Below are 20,729 nucleotides of genomic sequence, written 5' to 3'. Positions count from 1 at the left end.
GTTGAGGAACAACCACGAGGCTAAGGAGGGATTGACCATACATTTTGTGGGACACTTAAACAGAACAAAGAGAACAATCAAGGCGTGTCTATGACCAGGTATGACCAGACATGCCCAAATAAGGGGTGTGAACACAAGGACAGTGAGCAGGGCAATCAAAGAGGATCTTGGACTCATATCCAATGTCAGAGGTAAACGCTATCATGTTACCACCAAGATGATTGCAGTACGGTTCAAGGGAACAAAAAAGTTGCTCCAAATCTGCAAGCAGAGTCAAGGAATGGTCTGAATTTTTCTCATAAACCTGTTTTGACTGTTGACGGTGCAATTAATCCCCAATATAATTGCTTGATAGCTTCAGAGAGGTATGATGTTCCCCCAATTATGAATCCCAATCATCTCTCTAAAGTAATGGCTTTTAGATTCATCATTTGAGCTAGTAACGTCAGGGCAGTTCACATTTCTCCTACTAGCATGAAGTCTAGGATAGCATTTTGGAGCATATTACTGAGCTATGGTTGGCTTGAAAGGACTCTCCCCACAAAAAAGTCCATGTAAATCTAAAGCTCAGCACCAGGCCACAAGAGGAAGAAGGCCATGTATTTGCTTCAAAAGAGCTTCCAAATTGTGACAAAGCAAGTTCAACCCATGTGATTATTAGTTGAACTACAGACTATGAAAACACTATTAGAACTACATAGGAAGTTCAAATGCAACCCTAGCAACAGCTTTGAGAGCTTGAAGTTTTCCATGAAGAGAAACTTGCTAGAATTCTCCAAAACCGATGTCAAAGAGGCTTGTGACGCGTTAATAAGCTGCCTAAATCCGTTATCAACTACCACAGTGGTCACACTGAACATGGAAATGCGCAGTATGTTTGAATCAATAATCTTCTACTGAAAAGTTTTGTTCTGATATTAATCCTCGTGTAGTTAACAAGGTTCAAAGTTTTGTCCAGAAACTTCTGCCCGGCTCTGTAATATTCTGATCTGAACTATCACCAAAAACGGTTTTTTTTTGGTTTTTTTTTGTAGGAATGAAAGTTGTTTCTAGAAGCCTCGGAATTGGGGCAATCTCTTTATCAGTGTTGTGGGTACCATCACGGACTTCCTGAAACAAGGGTTTTCAGCCAAATGGCCTTGCCACGCGTTAGAGCAACACTGAGTCTCTTTTCATCATGCATAAATCATCGCATTTAAATGCAAGCCATTTTTGCAACATTCAACTTTGGAGTGGTTTGATCCAAAGTGTCATTGTTGAAATCTTGTGTTGCTGTCAGAGAGGAGATTGAAAAAAACCAGTCGTTTCTAGACGTTACTACAAGACTTTGGCTACCTTTCCTGAGTTCCCTATGGCAGATTTTGGGTCAAAATTTGGGGCTATTTTGTTGGACCCGATCTTTTGATCACATTGAATGCTAGTTCTAAAACATTATTTCCGCCGAATCAACTTATTGTTCAGGGCATAAATATTGGGTTTCATTATCTCTCTTGACCACGCCTAAACACTTAACATACATAGATATTAGAGCAAAACCTGGGGAATAAACACGTTAAATGTTAGGGCGATCAAATGATTTACCGCCTCGTTGAGTAGCTCTTCTTTACACTTTAGCAAGTCTAGTTCTAAAGAAAAGGTTAACTTAACGGTTGATTTAGGCCCATAGAATCAAAATCACCAGTCTATAAGAAGCCAATTGTAAGACACGTAAGTGAGTGGTAGAGTAATTCAAAACAAATTTTATTTTCTGAAATCTTGTTAGTTATATGGAAATGGTTTTCATTTTCATTCATTAATCACTTAGTGTCAATATATGTAACGTCCACGCCTGGAATTGGCATATCCACCACCGTGGTCACTATGGTCGTGCCCCCCCAAAGCGATCGCAGGTGTCTCCACGTCAAAAGAATCGTATTCATGGTCGGCCAGGGAAGCAATATTGGGTTCTCCATCAGCCGATCGCTTGGTTCCGTATCCTCCTACTTGTGCTGGTCTAGTACCTCCAGTAACTCCGAATCCAAAGGATCTGCGATGAGACTCATGATTGGCCTTGGGTTCAGCCACACATGCGGCCACGGCAAAAAAAGCAACAACCTGTTAGAAAAATCCGAATTGAACTAAACATGAATCAAATTCTGAAGTAGGGTTCACGCTTACCAAAAGCTTTTGCATCTTGGTTTCACTGGTACTCAAGAACTGAGTGTGAGGATTTTTAAAAGTGATCGGGTTTTTAAACGAACCAAGGCATTGAGATTTTTCTCTTAGTAACCCTCGACTTTGGATATGAGTCGAACGTTCTTTCCCGCACATCTTATGTAATTGTAAGTGTATTACTACCTGCCAATACCATATGTGAGCGTATGGTTGCAGAAACGAGGTTATTGGTTGCTCTAGTACCTGATTTGAGTCATGACTCATGAGTGAACATTGCTGGTTGGGGCAAGAAATTTCGTAAATCCATTAGATGGGGCAAGTAACCTTGATGAGTTGAAAAACATTATGTAATCATAAGGAAAGCCCTCACATGAAAAAAAACTAGAAGTACAGTCAGTAAGTCGGAAGACGCCTATAAAAAGCAATAAGGTTTTATTACAACAATAAAAGCACATTCTCGTTACATCAATGGCCACAAGAAAATACTATCCGGTCAAGGGCCACTTTGAAAAGAAGATATTTTACGGCTCTACCTTTTCCATTTCAAGCTGCAAAATGTAACAATGGTCGCTGGCGCATCTCTTTGAACTTGATGGAATTCCGGTATCATTCATATCATGTATCAGAGATATCCTTATGGCATGCTGTTCCCGTTTCTTTTGAGCTCTGTGTAATTGTGAAAGATAAGTGAAATCTCAATGTTTGGAGAAATCGGTTCAATAAAGACCCGTGTTGAAAACTTTTATTGCGCACGATTTTGGCCCAAAAGAATGTTCACTGTTCTCCCACTCAGAACACAAGTAGGGCTTGGGAGGTTACAGTAGTATACGATATGGACGAAAACCATAATTTTTTTCTTTTTTTGTTTACTGAACATGATTTCCAGATCATTTCAAATACTTGATAAATGAATGCAATGACCAGGATCAGGTGTCTAAAGCGGAAGTCCTTGGAGGAGTATCGTGTCAAAACACTCGTGCAACCCTTAAAAACGGGTATTATTATTGTCCAATTAGTTGCAATAACTATTTACGAGAGGTTCGTTGCCAATTCAGAGAATGGAAATAAATGAAGCAAAACGTATTTATCGTTATCATGCCGTTTTTTTCAGATGCCACGACGATGAAAAAGCCTGTCCTTTTTCTTTGCGAATGGGATTTGCATAACGCCCACGTTTGAGAATGATTTAAGTTGAATGGTTGTGTGGGTCAGTCAATTTCATTTCAGTTGAATTCAGGCCTAAGTCTCATCCAGGAATCAGCAAGGACTTATGTAACAACCTCCGACTCTAACCGACTTATTCTCAAAGGCTTCAAAGGGAATGGCTAGAAAATGTTCCATTTGAATGAGAAATGTTGGTTTGTTATTTGATGTCGAGTGATTCAAGTAAAGTCGTTTGCCAAATTTGGGTCTAGAAAAAACACTTTTTGTTATTGCAGCCGACATATAAAGTAAACTTAGTCAAATGAGGTGGTCTGGTTTTAGACCAAGTGATGATTACAACTTCAAGGGACAAAAAAGCTCTTCGTTCTCTTTGGCAGTTTTCTCATTCAGACCTGTAGGGAAAATTGCTCGTCATTTGGACGTGTTCATTTTGCACCAGCACGTTTTTGTAAGTGCATAATGCATTCCATTTCATGCCTGATAAGGCCCCTGCCAGGCGTAGATATCATGCAAATCATAATTTGGTTAAGTACGTTGGCGAGAAAGGCCACGAAAGTTTGGAACCACTATATCGATCTTGACCTAATCTTTTTGGGCTTCTCGTCGGCATACGGCGGATGAAACGGGTGCGAAGCTTTACAATATACGATAGCCCAAGATTCAGACCAATATTGGAATAAAGCCGCACAACAATGCCATTTCTGCCGATGACTTAGACTGCAATCTAAAGTTGGACCGTTGCGTAACATTTGAATAAATGACTCAGACGAACCAGTGATCGAGGTGAAAAAATTGCACCTTAAAATGGATTTTGAATACTGTTGAAACCATGACAATAGGATGAATCAAATAGAATTGACAAAGAGGTGGATGGAACATGGAAATTGTTCCCAATTAATCGCTTCTTAAAGTTGAGTTGTAATTTGAATCGGCAATTCCTCGTTGGAATGAATGAAGGCCTTGGGGAAATCAGTGGCAGCTTCGACCTTCGGAATACGCTACAGGCCTTTGAAATGAAAGATTTTAAAGGTCCTCAACCAACATGTGGAAGCCTTGCATATTGGCACATTATTTCGACAAAAGCTACCTATATGCGAGGCGCTTTCAAAAGAAAAATATATCATTCGCATTCTTTTTAGCTATTCGTGTAACCGATTAGGATGCTAAAATTAAAACATGGCACGGCCATATTTAGTAGCTTTGCCTAAGTTCACATGGTCGACCAAGATTGAGCTAAGTTCTATTTTTCCCAAGCACGTTGACGCCAACCGGGCCTACTATTGCCTACTTCTGCTTCTAAACATATTTAGATAGATCAAAAGGTGCTGTAAGGCGCCTTCACTAAAAATGTCATTAATGTTTAGCGACTAGTTTAACGGATATGCAAGGGGTTTGTTCTACTTGGAGCTCTTCCCTGCCTTTGTCAGGTCGACGGCAACATTATTCTGGACTTGGCACGGGTGGTGTTAACATGTTTGGGCGAGATGAAAATTGCTTAATCATGGTCAGTGATTACAGAAACTGAATTGAACGGAAGCCACTTGTTCCATTCATAAATCATGGGACCATTTACCACATACGGTGTTGGAGAGACTTTTGACATACGTACGGTACAGCTGATTTATTGCCCGCTTGTTTTGCCATCTGTTGCTAATTGACGTGATCTATACCTAGATTGTTGATATGTCCTTGATATAACACAACAGGACAGGAGGGCTAGCCCTTGAATAATGGTTGATCAGGAATTTTAGTCAAAAAGTTGTTGAAAGCCTGACTTAAATCCTGCAAGAGTAGGTTTGGTTTAGGACCTAGGATTTGTTATATCTTTTTACATACGTCAATAAAAGCTTGCCGTAGGATTCAACTCCATGGATTTGAATGTTATAAAACTTAGAGGTACGAGTAGCTTCTGGATTTATTTTGGACGCACAATGACAACGACATTTTGCGTTCAAACAATTGCTCATATGCAATTATCCGAAAATGTAGCAAAATTTCTGATTACGTTTGCTTTTGATTGTAACATTAACCACATAATTAATTAAAAGAACTATAGTTTTTATTTACAGAAAACTACAATTGCAGCAATTTTAGTTGAAACTTAACTTTGGTTGCATTTCTTTATTTTCTAAATTAGAAAGTTTTATCATTTTGAAGTCAAAGAGTAATGCAATTTGTTTATTCAACTTTATAATCTTGAAATGCCTGTTTTTTAGGTTTAGCATCAGGTTTATCAATTTCATGTCACTTCTCCAACTTATGAGTTACGGGTATTTTGCTATTCTTTGCAAAAAATCCAATCAGTTGCGAATTGATGGATGCATTTAAAACACAGAGATAACAAGGTTCGGATTATAAGCGTTCATTTCATGGATAGGAAAAGTCGACTGTGAATTTCAGTTGTGTTGAACCATGATTTTCGTCCTTGTTAGGATAAAAAAAAAACTAATTGCAAGTCCCAACTTTCAAATTTATTTGCATTGTGGTTATGTTAGGTTTCATGATTTGCAATTACTGTATGAATATGTTTCATATTTCCTCGATTGTGGTGCGCGGCTGCTTTTCCTTGTGTGGTCGAAAATACGATTTTTTCTTTAACATCCACATTGGGACAATATTCTGTGGCTTTGATGGTACTAATCTTGTGGTAAATCTTTCATCATAAGTCTTTTTTAAACTAAATATAGTTTATTTCAAGGAACGTTAACTGTTCTGTAACATACTTTTTCAAGGTTCTAATAATAAGTAAGAAGGCGTATAATTCGACAATGTCCTACTTTTCCAAGGCAGTGCGACCGATCCCAAGAATTAGGGTTGCAGGTGGGTCATTCCTAAGTTAAGAAATGTCCATTTTTAAATCCTTCTCGAAGAATATTCGTTCTCATGGTATGATGATATATATTTGAGTTTATTTTAGCCTGGTTCCAATAAATTTTCACGCAATCGAAAACTCAAATGTAAAGACGAATCAGTCACCTTTTGATGGAGAATCAGGCCAAATTTTTCAAACAAAGGAAGGTGAAGCCATTATTGTTGTTGAGTGGTTACCGCCGTTTTCTGACAGAAGAGAGGTCCCAGACCTTTCTCAATGAAGCATTTGGACGTTGAATAGACATGCAGTACAATACATGAAGAACCAACCTCATGCAGACACCAACCTTAAATTGTTTGCCGATGATGCGTTGCCCAGGGGATGATCCCCCTTCTCCCTCATCACTAGATGCAAACAATGCTTATCCACACACTTTGAAGAATACTGATGGAAGATAAATGATTCATGAGACTCAAATCAAACCAGGGAGTACGCAATCCGTAACGGAGAAGTTAGTGTTGTTGTTCAACGTGGAACATTCCAACGACCACCTTTGGTGAGAGCAAATGTATTTACTATAGCGGCCCTATAGACACAGCCCAAGCGAAATGAGGAAGAGACACGGTAGATTGCTAAATAAGCTAATCGCAAGAAGCCATGAATGCCAATTCATTTCCGGACATTATGTGACCTGGATCACTAATTATACATAAGATTTTGATAGAGCTGGCCAAAAACTACTCAAACGTATTACAGTTCAACAGAAAGGAATCAGCCCAATCGGTCGTACATTTGGAAAAGGCTAGCTCACAAAGCGCCTTCTCAAGTGCAGAACGTAAAGCATATTTTGTGTAGCGTAGGAAGCCTACTGGACTTGATGATGATTATGTAAGTGTTTATGGACAATGGGAAAGCTACTTTCGATGCCCAGGCGGGACCCATAAGTTCCAACAAACCATCCACCAATCAAAAAGGTGGTTCATTTCAGACACGGAAAAATAATATAATCAGGTCATTGCTGACCACAACCATAACTTGTGTATGTCTGGAGCATTGACAGATCATCTGCTCATCTAGACGTCCATCTACAGAAGGTTCTGTCATTGCATCCTGCGTTTGGTTCTAATGCACATGGTTGTCTAAACGAAACCTTCTCTGTTTTGTTTTTTAACTGGGCCGCTCAAAAGATGCAAATCTTTCTTTTTCCCCCCGATGAGAGGTTTCATCTATTTGCATTTTTTTATGGATTTCGTTCAATAATTTGAAAAAAGATTTTTTTTTTGATAAAAGTTGGTTACGTTATATTTTTACCTCAGCTTTTCTTTTCAAACAGCGTGAATAGCTTCATCGCTTGATTAGATCACCTTAGAAACTTAATAACATTTGCCAGGTAAATAAGTTTAGACCAAAGGAGATCGAATTGAAAGGTCCCAAAAGGCACTTCATCCTTTTTAAAGTAATAAATTAACCGCCTATCAGCCATTGCTGATTCACTTATGTGGTTCCAATTGTTTAAACGAAAATGGTCTGGCTCTTGTCTTTTGTCAAGTTGATTCAATTTGGGCGATTACCTTAAAGCCTAAGCATTTTTTATCAATGGACAATCTTTGAAGCGAAGGTTTCCCAAATCATGATGCATTAAGCAGAGTCTAAAAAGATTTTCAGCCTCGATCCTAAATTGCCCAAGATTAAGACAGAGAGATACATCCCAAAATACACTTTTCAGTGTACATTGAAGTTCCTGAAATGAATGTGTTTTCATATTGCCAAGATTGAACAACTTTTCTTTTTCCGAATACATGTTTCGAGCGTCCACTTTCTAACCGTTATCTCCGACTCTCTTCCGAGAAAATGGCCTTTTCGTGGTCATAACGCAAACTTTGCCGAGAGAAAACTCCTAAGGGAGAGTGAACGAGAGAGGAGCTGACGAAGGCCGCCCCGAGTCTTTGAGGCGAAGTCGGGAGCTCGCTCTGAGTCTTCGTTTTTTGTTTCATCATCATAGGTTGGTGATTGATATCTGCGATGACTCCAAACTGGGGAAGTCATTTCACGAAGACCCACCAATAATAGGGTCGAAGAGACCACTCGTTTTTTAAGAACATTAATCAAGACAGGGGACAAAAAGGCTGTTATTTTTCAAGTGAGTTGCTCCTGGAAAGTGGCTTCAACTCGATTACTAGAAACCCTACCAAAGGCTTTACAATGACTGAAAACAACTTAAGAGAAAATGTGGCGTTTCTCAATGTAGACAGAGAGACCCCGAGGACCAAAGAGGTCATCTCACGACGAGATTCCAATTATGGCGAACTGGCCTTGGGTGTGGCCTTTCGGGAATTCTGTGCCTCGACCAGTTTACATGGGTGGCATCACCTGAACCGCGTGAGCTCCCACGGGCGTTTTGTGTGGTTGTTTATTGTGGTGGCCTCTCTAGGCGTGGCCTCGGTGTTCTTATTTACAGCTGCCCAAGACTTTACGACCCGTTCGGTTGTCACAACCATCGACACTACCACGGCATCCCTGAACGTAAGACCCCTGACAGCTGTATTATAATTTAAATTATCAGGCATATGGTCTGGTTTATAGAATCCAAATATTTTGGGGTAGGGATATCGAAGTTCAATCGAGAAGGCAAAAGTGGACCAAAACTTAGGTTTGATCAGCTCATTGACCTCCAAAACGACCAAGCGCCTATCTACTTCATGGCAGTTGTGAATAATCATTAAATGAGATAATGAAGGACAAACAAGGATCTAGGAGTGTTTTGGATCGCATGCAACGAACGATGTATGATTAAGCAGTTCATAGAAATTAGCCTTTGGAATGTATGTGCGAAAATAAATCTTCAAGCACTCTGACTAGATCGACTTGACAAAGTGTTTACACTAGGCCTCTCTCAAAGCGTTTGTTCCAAAAGTGCAAAAAAAATGTCTTTTGTTTTGATGATTTTGACAACTCATGTAAAGCTATTCATCTACTTTGCAACTGAGAAATAGTTATATTACATCCTGAACAAGACTTTTAGCCAAAGGCAACAACAGTAGTAGCATATAAATAAGTAAATGTTTTGGCGAGAACGACAATTGGACAATGTCTCTATAACTAAATGAATACTTGCTAACGATTCGGGCACGATAGCCTTATTCATGGGGAAGAGATGCACTGTGATCAGATTTGATTACAGAAGGACATTTTATGGACGGATGAACAATTGTACATAAATTATTTGGCTAACATTGTTCAGGAAAAGAAGCAACTGCAATGTGTAGTACAAAGACACAAACCAATTGTAGTGGAAGAGGAATAAGAAAAACAATTGAAGTTTAGCCGAACAATGAAATAAAGATAGAAGTAGAGTCGGCGAAATCGAGACAAGTCGGCTCTCGTAAATCTCTGGATCGAGTGTTAAAGTTTGGAATTGGCCTGCCTATCCAATATCCGTAGAATTGCATTGAAGTGGTCAGTGGCCGAAGAAGTATCTTCTTGTTATTCAGTGAGCATCTATAGTCATTTCTGATTCTTATCTTGGGCCTCACTCAAATGTTGGAATGAAAAGTTTTGACATGTCGAATTCATTACATACATGGAATGATATAGGGAACAAGTGATCTAGCCCTCTTCTGGCAAAATTGTGACAACATGCCCGGCGTTTTTATAATTGCGGCTACTCAAAATACATTCATGTGGCTGATAACCGACTTAAGCTGAGACAATAATAATTGATATTTTGAAGGATATGTGTATCAAGTTTCATTTGTCTCAGGCAAAAGGTCTTAAAAATTGAAATCATAAAATCAAGTCAAGGCCTTCTACATGTAACCGCATATTTTGGGCGTCTAGTTATAACTGTACCATAGGTTTTCTTAATCTTCTTAGTATTGAAAACTGTTTGCCAGACATCAAGAATTTTGTTTTGGATCATATGTATCTGGCACATTGTGCTGAAGAGTCTTTGATATCGTTGACATTAGAAACAGAAAAACTGTGAGCTCAGAAGGTATTGTCTAATGTGCTGGTTTCTACTACTTGTCAGAAATAAAACAAACTTGATGCACATATTCATGAATGTCATATCGATCAACGAATCAAATAATTCTGTTCAAGCTCAAGTTGTGAATGTGGGCATTTGAGAAACCACAATTATGAAACGCCCTCAGGCTGATTTTCTGCTGAAGCGGATGAAAAATTAGAATAAGAGGGTTCAAGAGTTTTATGTTCCAAGTGGATTGGGGCAACATTCTCATCCTACGCTTGCCATTCCCAACCATTTGAAGTGTTTTTTTGCAACTTAGACGTCTTCAATCTTTCGCAATCTCAAACGCTGTTGCTAATTCCAAATGTTACTAATTGACCGCCATTTGAGTGGTCATGAATGAAAATCAAAAACATGATAAAAAACCAAAAAAATGGTCTTTCTGATGCTTGTAAACGGTAATTTGTCTTCTTTCGCCTGCGTTAGACCAAGTATGTTTTATACCCCCCAATTGAAGTTATCAAGGTCCGAATAACAACGATGAAGCAAAATTTTGTCTTAAGCTTTACAACTTTAACTTTTCTGTTGACTCCTGCATTCTTCATTTTTTAAACGTGTGGACCAGTGACTGCGTTTACTTTTACTTAAGATGATCCATTCAATGCTGCAAAGAGTAGTATCCTTGTTCTCACGATTGGTAATATCTCTCTTTACTTGACCTAATAGTGTCACCTTAACAAGACAGAACAAAACGAATAAGATAAAACACTTCATAATTTTTCCGTGAGAAATACTCAGGGTATGAATGAAAACACATAATTTGAAGGCGCCACTAAAATCCGGGTTTACATCAAAGTTAATTAACGACTAGGCTCGATTGAATGCCTTCAAAGGAACACGCCTCAGGTTTCAAGGGAGAAAAATATCACTCAGCGAATACAAAAAGATGGCATGCTTTTTGCATTCGCTAAGTCATTGCAAAAAAACATTATCCTGCGTAAATCGACACGTTTGAATTACCTTGTTTCTTAGTTTAAATGAACCACCTGACCTACAGAGATCTAACAAAATCACACAATTACAAAGGATATTTTCTTTGGAAGTGAAGAACCAAATATTGTTCCTTTAAAACCGCAGTCGAAAATCCAGGAACTATCTGTGGAGAGAAGCGAGAATACGAAAGAGACCATTTCAGTGTCCCGGAAGAGCAAACCAATGCGAATATCACGAAGCCAATAGATCCAAGATTTGAAGGAAAGGAGGCAGTTCATGTTGAAATATACAGGTTAGAGAAGTTGAGTTCTGTGATTTTTTGCTTTTAAGCAGTGTAGAAGCTTGGATGGTCGGACAGCAGAATATCCAGGTTGAAAGAGCTCACCAGTCCCATGTATCAAATTAGCCGAATTAGCACGCCAAGGGGTTCCAAGGTCCAGAATTAAGAGTGGAAGTTGGTCCCTACCCTTTACCATGGTGGTTTTGGCCTTATTGGTGGCTTTCATTTTATTTGTGCAATCGTTCTACCAACCCATTGGATTGGGAATGATAGGATGTAGTAAAATGCAATTTAGCTCCCAGTAAGTCTATTCATAGTTACGACACAAAGTGTCGACCACGATCAGTCTTGATATCATCTCGGACCCCTAAAAGGGCAATCCAATGCCATAAGAGACCTCGCACGCAATGTTTCCGCTTGGGGCCCCGGGCACAGAAAAGGCCCAACGACTGAGCCTATCCACAATTGTCAGTATTCAGTAACACATTTGTTCACTTGCCGGGATCAGCCCCCAACAAGTTCACGTGAATACTAAGAAACCGACCAATGGGAAAGGCTGGTTCCTGTAAAGGTGCGTGTGCATGCTGACCAATTATTGAGGCATGACTAGAATACCATCTCTACTTAGACACCAAAGGCGAATATAGTTTTCATACCATGCCAAGTATAATCAGATGAGATTGACAGTGGATCAAGTCGAACACCTCCATGGCATAGGAAATGCATTTTGCCAAATATCTGCCGTGCCCACGATTGGGATATAATGGGCCTGCGGAATACTCATTGAACCATGGGATACGTCTTGGAGCTTCAAAGGAGAAAGCTTTGTTTGATAGGCCTACATTACATTGGAAGAGCTTTGTTCTATGGCAAGTGCATGATAATCGATATCCTGTTGAGAAGTTATAGAACAAATGTAATAACATCTGCCACGGCGTTGAATTTACCATTTTACTCGGCGATTATCAGAGGCAAATTCAGCCAAGTAAAATATTTAAGTGGTGCGTTTGCTTTGAATTTCAGTGCATATTGGAAGAATATATTACCTATATACGGGATAAATGTTACCTCCTCCACAGAGTGTCTAAAATGTTTTACATCACTTAGCAATTAGCTCTCATAAATGCCGTATACGTATTAATGTTTTTTTGCCGAATGATCACAACGTAAAGGAACCCATACACCACGGTGGAGTTGCTAAATTGAGCATATCTGACTGATGTAGAAGGATCCGGGTTGATCCTGTTTAATGAATTGGACCTCGGATGATGCAAAAGTGTGGTGGATGACAAGGCCCTCTTGGCCAAGTTGAGTGATCTTTGACATTCGAGAGACCCATCCATGGTTCGTTTTGTCCTTATCACTTACCTACGAATGCAGAGGAGCCAGAGCTCTAGCAATTTGAGCACGTCTAAAAATGTTTTATTGGAATGCAAGTTTAATTGGCATGGGATATTAGAAGATTACACTGACTTGACTCTCTCTCCGACAGATTCCGAGGGGCGACCGAAGAAGTGAATTTCCGACACCTCCAATCACTATTTTAAGTCTACTTTTGCCCACTAGGGCCACTTGTTTGCCCTCACTTAAAACACGTGTATAAGTGATCCTAATGTATGGTTGGGTTAGTGCTTGCGATGGAAATGTTCTCCAGACACACAAACTCAAAATACTCGATCCATCAATCGCTGAGAGAGTTAGGCTCCGTTCCACAAACCAAAGGACATGCGCATGTACTCATAAATTAATCAATTTATTAATTTATATGCGACTATGAAGATGATACAGAGAGAGCACAAGCACTAACTACATGACATCTCCCTTCCGATGGCGGGGTTGGAAGTTAGTTTGTACTCATTTAAGTGGCACCACTTGTCAAACCTAGACCCGGTTCTGCATTCAAGGTGTTTATCTCAATCCAAGTGCTGGATTACAGCAAATGAAATATATAAAAAATCAGAAAAATTGTAATCAAGCGCTTTGCCCAAACTCGATTTCTTGTAAATAAAGATATTCCAATGTACGAGTATAAAACGGGTTGCTTTGCTCTTAGCGCAATTTTCAGTTGCCATGACTTGCAACAACCATCACTTTTTGTTTTTTCAATTGCCAACCTTAGATCAAATGGAATTTGTGGGCGATTCTAGTGCCAAATATCATTTGTTGATGTACCAGTGAGAGTACCTGTCTAGTAACATACTGATTTCAAATATACTCAATAATGTCGAGGAATTATTAGTACAACTTAATAATAGAAAAATCCCATTTTTGCAACATTCGGTAGACTTAGTTGATTGCACTTCGAGGTCTCCACATTGCTTGTCAACGAAGCCTCGACTTCGACTAATGATTGGCGTGGTTATCATTAGGGAGGGGCAAATTATATAAAAAGAACTTGTATTGCTAAAGCCCACTTTTTCACACATTAGTACTCTTCACTTTTAATTTACATTTCATTCGCATATTTGGCCTGAAAACGGTGTTTTGATTGAAATAAGAGCTTTCTTGGCGTTAGAATTCGTTAACACTTTATTATTCAATGGCTGCCCCCGAAATAAATATGTGAAGAGCTATATCTTTAACAATTGACGTCAATTATTGAATTACATGGGCCAAAAGAAGTTCAACCCATCATTGTTATGAGCGGGACATGATTGAGAAACAAGTGAGAACAGTTATGAAAAGTTGCCAGTTTCAGATCCAAAGAGACAAGCTAAGAAAGGCGTAAAGATACTTAAGTAGTATAGTACAAAACAGGCACCATAGCTTTTTCCTTATTCCCTCCTGGGTAACTAATTTATCTTTTTGAAAAAGATTAATTCCATTTCTTCTTTAAGAAGATTAATGGTGCAGATTTACAAGAACAAGAAAAATGCAAGGTGAACATTCCTTGACATCAGTCTAAACAAATTGATGTCCATTTTGTCCGAAATTTCGCACCTTTTTGTGTCTAAAAGGTTTTGCCGTTTTGCACTTTGTCATAACATTATTGAAAAGAGCATGACACAATTGATGCATTGATGAACCCGACAAAATCTTGTTTTATGGTTTCATTATGTGTTATGCATGCTCTTTTGGTTGAAGTCAATGATTCCAAGAACTCACATAAGAAAACAGATGGACCAAAATCGTGCTGATCTGGATGTTTTCTTGACAATCAAATAAATCTTCAAGACCATTTACCCTCGACTTTCATTGAAAGGTTACTCTTTTCCGCTGAACTTCTGTTTGACTGAGTTCGTCTTTGAGCTATTACATGCTCATTTTACTGTGGACAATAAATTATCCGGCGAGGAGTAATGCTTGTTTGGAACAGTCTGGACTTGTTGACTCGTCAGCTGAGCATTTAAGCATTTCCAAGATTTTCCTGGAACATGTGCTCTCCCTCTAATCTTGGCCTTCAGTGTAAAGTTTACGGGTTTTTCTATTTTAACAATTTAATGGGTTATTCCAAGGAGAACTTTATATGTGTTCAGAGTTCTCCTTGGTTAATCTAAGATATATCACGGACTTCTAGAAATATGGACTGCAAACGAGTTCCCGCCAAATCGGCCTGCTCTTGGTCATAGCAACTCTGAGCCACTTTTCGAATCAAAGTAGTAAAATAAGAAACGTAGTCCTATTCAATTAAAGGTAGGTCTTTTTTATATCATTTACTTGTAAAGTGAATCGTTTCAAAGTTATGTTGTCAAAAGCTTGTGTAGCTGACCAAGAGCAGGCCGAAAATTCGAATTTTATGTAGTGTTTGCTACATAACTTGAACCATGTCTCCTGAGTTCCCTAAGCATAGATTTGGGCTGAAATTTGCCCAAGGTCATCTATTTAACAATATATTGTGGTCGTATGAAGCACTTATTTGGAATAAGATGAACGGTTTAGGAGATACGAAATTTTGGCTTCCGTTCGCAGTTCACGTCTCTAGAAGTCCGTGGACATATGTAGTCTGTACTCAAGTTCAATTCTCTTTGGTGAACAAAGTACTATCAATTGAAAGATAACAGACTTGTAATCCGGATTAACGATCTTTATTTCTGCCGTGTTCAGGATAACCCGACAAACTTATAGTACATCTTTCCTTCTCAATGTTTTCGTGGCCTTTCGTTGAATCAGCCACTTCTTTAATGGTACAAGAAACAAGGTTTCCAATCAACCAGAATGCTTATCCCATAGAAAACCCCAAGATCCAAGAAAGACAAACATTGCAAATCTGTTGCAGGGATGATCAAATCTAAGGTTATAGATAATAGTGAAAGATGTACTTTGAACGAGTATCGAATCATGATTTTCAAAGGCTATGGACGAAGGCTTTGCCTGCGCATGGCCTTCAGACAGATTCCTCGTTTTAGCCTCGTCCTCATTTTGCTTATAAGGATTTGGGATTCCCCTCATTCGTAAGCCTCAATTCTAGGGCTTCAATGTCTAACCACTCCAACGTCGAGTTCCGGTTGATTCAGGAGTATTGGTGAAAACTGTGTGATGTTATGAAGTCCAATTTTGGGTGTAGAACTTGGGGGATGAAAAGACAAAACCCGCTTGGGGTGCGGTTGTCTGAAGAGGTCACGGTCAATTAAAGGACTTGGACATGCCGTTTGAATAGCTTGAGGGAATTTTTGACCAGTTGTTTGTTGTGTTTGTCGATGGAACAAAGAAAGAAAAAAATTATCCGGCCTTTGACCGGGCTTTCCGGCCATTTAGGAGTTTGTCCGTCTCCTAAAGTTCAGTTTTTATTCGACGGGCCTTCAACGAGTCTATTCCTAAAAAGTGAGATTTTGAACTCCACGCAAACTTCTCGTAAAACGCCTCAAGACAGACTCCAACCTCACTTCATCCTTCTTCAAGGACGGGGACCAAACTGGATATCCATATTCCAGGGATGATCGTACGAATCTTTTAAACAACTTTATCATTATTGATAGGTTGCGAGTGGTGAAGTGACGTCTGATTAAACCCACAGCCTTGTTGGCCTTTGTTGTCACGTAAGCGACGTGACCAGAAAACGTCAACATTTTATATATCACTTTCTCAAGGTCTTGATCTGGAGCCACTTGAGTTAGGGCCCTCCCTTCAATATTGTAGAGGCCTACATGGCGAGCAAAAACGAAACGTGAAACTACGCACTTTTCATGTTAAAAGTCATTCCATTGCGATAAAAAGGGGAGCATTGGGATCTTCTGGGAGCATTGTTTTAATGTTATTAATCATTAAGGCTCGGAAAAATAACTTGCTTTCAGAGGATAAACATCTGTTCTTTTTTTGATTGATTTTTGGGAGGAAATAACTGATTGAAAGCATGCAAATAACTGATCTTTTAAAAGGGCTCTCATCTTTCTTTGCACGTTTTGGGGCTTTTGTTGCTTGCCTAAGCAATAAAAAACTAGAAAATTTGGTTAGTGGATACAAAATGATCCTCAAATATGCGCCAATCAACGAAGTATAACTAAAAAAGAGGAAAGGGGAAGGCAAAGAAAATCATGAAAAATGCTGTCAAACTACAACCCTTGTGAACTCAGCAACGTCTCCTGTTTTGCACCCTTCAACCGGTAGAGGGAGATTTTGAGACTCGATATTTCTTCCTTTAGGCAAATCCAGTGCTTTGACTTTAGTCACATCAACATGCAGTGTACGTTCTATACTGATGCTCGCCACCAACTGACCACCGAGGAAAAGCGTGCATTTTGAAGTTTAGATTCAGAAATTAATAGCCAAGAAAAAATAAGTTTTGATCTCAAAGCTCGCAAATTCGTCACATTCGGCAAATGAAAAATGAAAAAATAACTAAAAAAAATAACTTTTCTGTTACAACATTATTTTTCCGAGCTTCATTAATCATCACCTCATCGCTTTCAAAATATGTACGGAAGTAAGTGTAACAAGCAACTTCCTGCATTCCCTAAACTCTGGTTCATTTCTAATTTGAGAAGACTCGCTTAATGCTTTTAAAGTATTTGGTGCTGAAAGGTTAATCTAAAGGCCAGTCTAGAATCTTCTTTCGTCGGGAGGTTCGTAACAAAAGAGTCCTTTCACTATGACTTTGAACTTCTAACTTGGTTCTCCCATCTCACACAGGGACCCTTCATTCAAATAACGAGAACAGATCAAACTTACCAGGTACAGATGGGCAAATTGTCTTCATTTCCAAAATACTTTGATGCGTAAGGATGGGACCAAAAATCCTGCTCAAGTGCTGTCTCGCAGAAAAAGTGTATAGCCCTTAAATTCTTCTCTACCCTAAACTCACCTTCTGCCCATTGTTTTTAATGACTTTGTACAAGGGTCCAAAGAGTTCTTTGACCGTGCATATTATCCTATCGTACAAATTGGCCCTCCATTTGGGCACTGTCTGCCTTCCTTACAAGAAGGGCAACCACTGTAAAAACTACTGGACCCTAACAGGAAAACGAGTTCTTCCATCACATCATTTCGTCTACAGGGTGTCCCAAAATCGAACTCCTCTTTATATGCTCCAAAACATTCAAAATTGTACTTATGAGTTTGACTACTATTTGTTCAGGTAGCTGCCTCCAAAAGTTGAATATTAATGTTCAAGCAACTTGCTTCACATTTGAAGAAAATTCGTATTTTCTTCACTTTCTTCCAACATGTTAATTCTAAATCCGGCCATATTCCACTTGTTCAAGAACTGGCTTAAAATTATTCTTTTACGGTGCGCAACCTGAGCCCAGCCCTTTCATAGAGTAAAAAAATAAATCTTAGATGGGGGAAAACATCCAACTTATGTACTATAGTATCATTTTTTCTCGATCTAAGATTCACTTCATTGCTTTAAAAGATTGGGGGTCTGATTTCATTATGCTTGGTAACAACTCAGCCAGAAGGAACAATAAAGGGTGCTTTGGGTATTTTCACAATGGGGCAATTTGAATGTACCATTTAGCTGAAGTTGATGCCAAGAAAGAGAGTTTTGCGACGATGGCCTGAGAGTGCCACACGGACTCGTAACTTTTGGAACAGACCATCGTCCAAGCTAAAGATGATGCAGTATTAGTGCCTCTTAAACTTCAGACCAATACTCATCCTGCAAAGCAAATATTCTTCCCGTTAACTAAGACTTTTTGTTTACTTATGGGCGACAAACCTAAGTTTGTCGTTTAATCGAAAAGGGAAACCACATCCTTCTTAAAGTTCTCAGGCTTCGACCTTGGAAGACCCAGAACGGGCAAGAAGACTAGATTGTAATATATATCGAATTCGTACTAAATGCCGATCTAATGAGAAATGATCACGCAATAAAAATTTACCTTTCTTTTAAATACGGAACTCAAGTTGTCAAAAAGTGTGGAAAAATTATGACGAGTCCAGATTTGTGCCACTGAGTCGGGATTTGAGATGGGTCTACTTTTCCATATTAAAAACAAAATACTCCAATTCTATTACGGTTCAAGCAGTAAAACAATATTTGTGCCGCTTTAAGCCTTCAACTTGAACTGCTTCTAATATCATTCAAGACATTTCTTACCCACTCCAAAATTTAGGAACGGAAGTTAAATAGTAAGCTTCAAAGAATGTTATTGGCCAACATTGTTCTACTAATAGATATTTGTGGAGTTAGGAATCTTGAAAAAAAAAACACAAGCATTTCCGACTCGGATTCGAGATTGCTCGTACCATTCGTGGATGCCAGTTTCTCATTTGGATGTAGATGTTGGCAAGGATGGCCCGACAGGTCATGTCAAGTTGCCAATCCAAAGTGAGAGGGATTCCTTTTCCTACTTGTTCGCCAAAGAAGAACATGGGAACTTTTTCTTCCGGAACGAAAGCGACACTTTCGTTCAAGGGGGCTTACCAGTTACCTACGAAGAACGACTGTTGATCTCTGGCCTACTGTATACAACGCTGGAACTTGTCTTTCGATCTACAAGTTTCCTGACAATTTTGGAAGTTGACAGAACTAGAAGGTTATGTTAGGAGTATTTTCTTAGTAATGAAAGGAACGAATCGAAGGTTGTCTAGAATAAAACAACATTCTCGCACTAGGATATAATGTGGCGGTACGAGCCTTTTTGGTGGAAAAATTTAGGCCAAGTAGCTCCCCAACGTCCCTTTTTCTTCAATATGGCAAATGTGCGTCGTATTCTACTGATCATAAATGGGATAAAGGATCGTTGAACATTCTGGGGTTTACCATCAGACAGCCTTTACCTTATCCCAACCGGTCTGACACAAACGAGACAAGGCCGCATTTCCTTAGTTGTGTTGGAATCCCTCAATATGGGAAGAGGGTGCGATTTGAAATCAAGAATGCCAGAGGAACGTAAATCTTGCGAGCTCTGAATGCTTTTCCTCTGAAAAGAAAAGGAAGTGTGACATAAAGGGAAAGCCTTTTTTAACGTGAAAACATAAATGTCGCTTGAGCTGTTTATCGGCAAAAAAGCTCTGGAGAGTTGTTATCTTAAGAGCTCTGGTATCTGAAACTTCAAAATGGAAAGGTGACATTACTTGTTTGCTCGGATTTTGTCCCCGCAATAACGCATAACGAAAGTAATGTTCTTACGCGTTTTCCCCCCGGCATTTGTGTCCCTGGCAACCTTCATCAGCTGCATTTGTCATCCACGACAATTGTTAGTGCAATATTTTATTTTCCTATCATCGATTCCCAAAGCCAAATCTTACCCTGAGCAAGGACCACGCCATCACTGGACTGAGACGGTTAGCGGAAGAATTAAGGAACTTTATCCTCATAATTAAGTATCCATCCCTCACTTGACTTGGGCTTTGTTAGAGAGACTGCTACAGCCAATTTTGAGCTCAACCGAACATCTGTGTCAATATTAGTTATGCATTACTGTTTAAAACTTAGCCAAACCATGGTACAAACTGAACGAGCTAGCAACTTACTCGTACTGGTAAAATCTCACTAACGTGGTACTAGCTCAATCGTTTTTTGCCTGCGTTGTGTTTTAAGAGCCCGTAAAAAAGAAATAAACGTTCAATTAAGCTCAAGATTGGCCAACACTTTCTTTGTCAAACAAAGCCTTACTCAACAGGGTTGACAAGGGTAAGGGGAAAACGGCTCTTTTTATTTTGTCTTAAAAAGTTTTTTGGGAGGGGAGTTCCGACTTTTCTGCAAATTCCAATTTAATACTTTTCTTCTTTTGTCAAAAAAGCTACTAGCAATACTAAAAAATGAATCATGGCCGGCTAGAATTTTAAAATTTCAAGGTAGGTAAAATATTCCCTCAAAATTCATGTTTACACTAAAAACGTCAACAGTCCTTTTCATTGAGCGGAGGAAGCGCCCTCTGCTTTGTCTAGGTGCGGACAAAGAAACGCAGAAAAGAAAGAACACGCTCCAAGATGCCAGACTTTAGCTGGGTTCTTGGACACGGTCGTCTCCT

General features: G+C 39.2%; 2 protein-coding genes across 2 annotated transcripts in view; one reads left to right on the top strand and one right to left on the bottom strand.

Moving 5' to 3' along the window:
- Positions 1-1,712: 1,712 nt before the first annotated feature.
- On the bottom strand, positions 1,713-2,356 carry LOC131882698 (uncharacterized). The gene is made up of 2 exons (XM_059229938.1): positions 2,158-2,356; positions 1,713-2,094 (listed from the first exon to the last, which is right to left on the bottom strand). Exons 1-2 carry the CDS (start codon positions 2,308-2,310, stop codon positions 1,807-1,809), a joined length of 441 nt encoding a protein of 146 aa, XP_059085921.1. The 5' UTR covers positions 2,311-2,356; the 3' UTR covers positions 1,713-1,806.
- A 5,555-nt stretch (positions 2,357-7,911) lies between these two features.
- The window catches only part of LOC131882649 (uncharacterized), a 24,087-nt gene continuing 11,269 nt past the window's right edge, over positions 7,912-20,729 (top strand). The window contains exon 1 of the mRNA XM_059229872.1: positions 7,912-8,653. Within this exon, the coding sequence (XP_059085855.1) occupies positions 8,333-8,653 (321 nt within the window). The 5' untranslated portion in view covers positions 7,912-8,332. The remainder of the gene's footprint in view (positions 8,654-20,729) is intronic.

Source organism: Tigriopus californicus, chromosome 1 (genome assembly GCF_007210705.1).
Source record: "Tigriopus californicus strain San Diego chromosome 1, Tcal_SD_v2.1, whole genome shotgun sequence".
Taxonomy (NCBI): Eukaryota; Metazoa; Arthropoda; class Copepoda; order Harpacticoida; family Harpacticidae; genus Tigriopus; species Tigriopus californicus.
This window is presented reverse-complemented; position numbering and strand designations above follow the sequence as displayed.

Bases quoted from the DNA above. Each gene is read 5' to 3' on its own strand.
- LOC131882698 (XM_059229938.1), bottom strand. From the start codon at position 2,310: ATGTGCGGGAAAGAACGTTCGACTCATATCCAAAGTCGAGGGTTACTA. The intron at 2,095-2,157 runs GTAAGCGTGAAC...TTTTTCTAACAG, and splicing joins CCAAGATGCAAAAGCTTTTG to GTTGTTGCTTTTTTTGCCGT.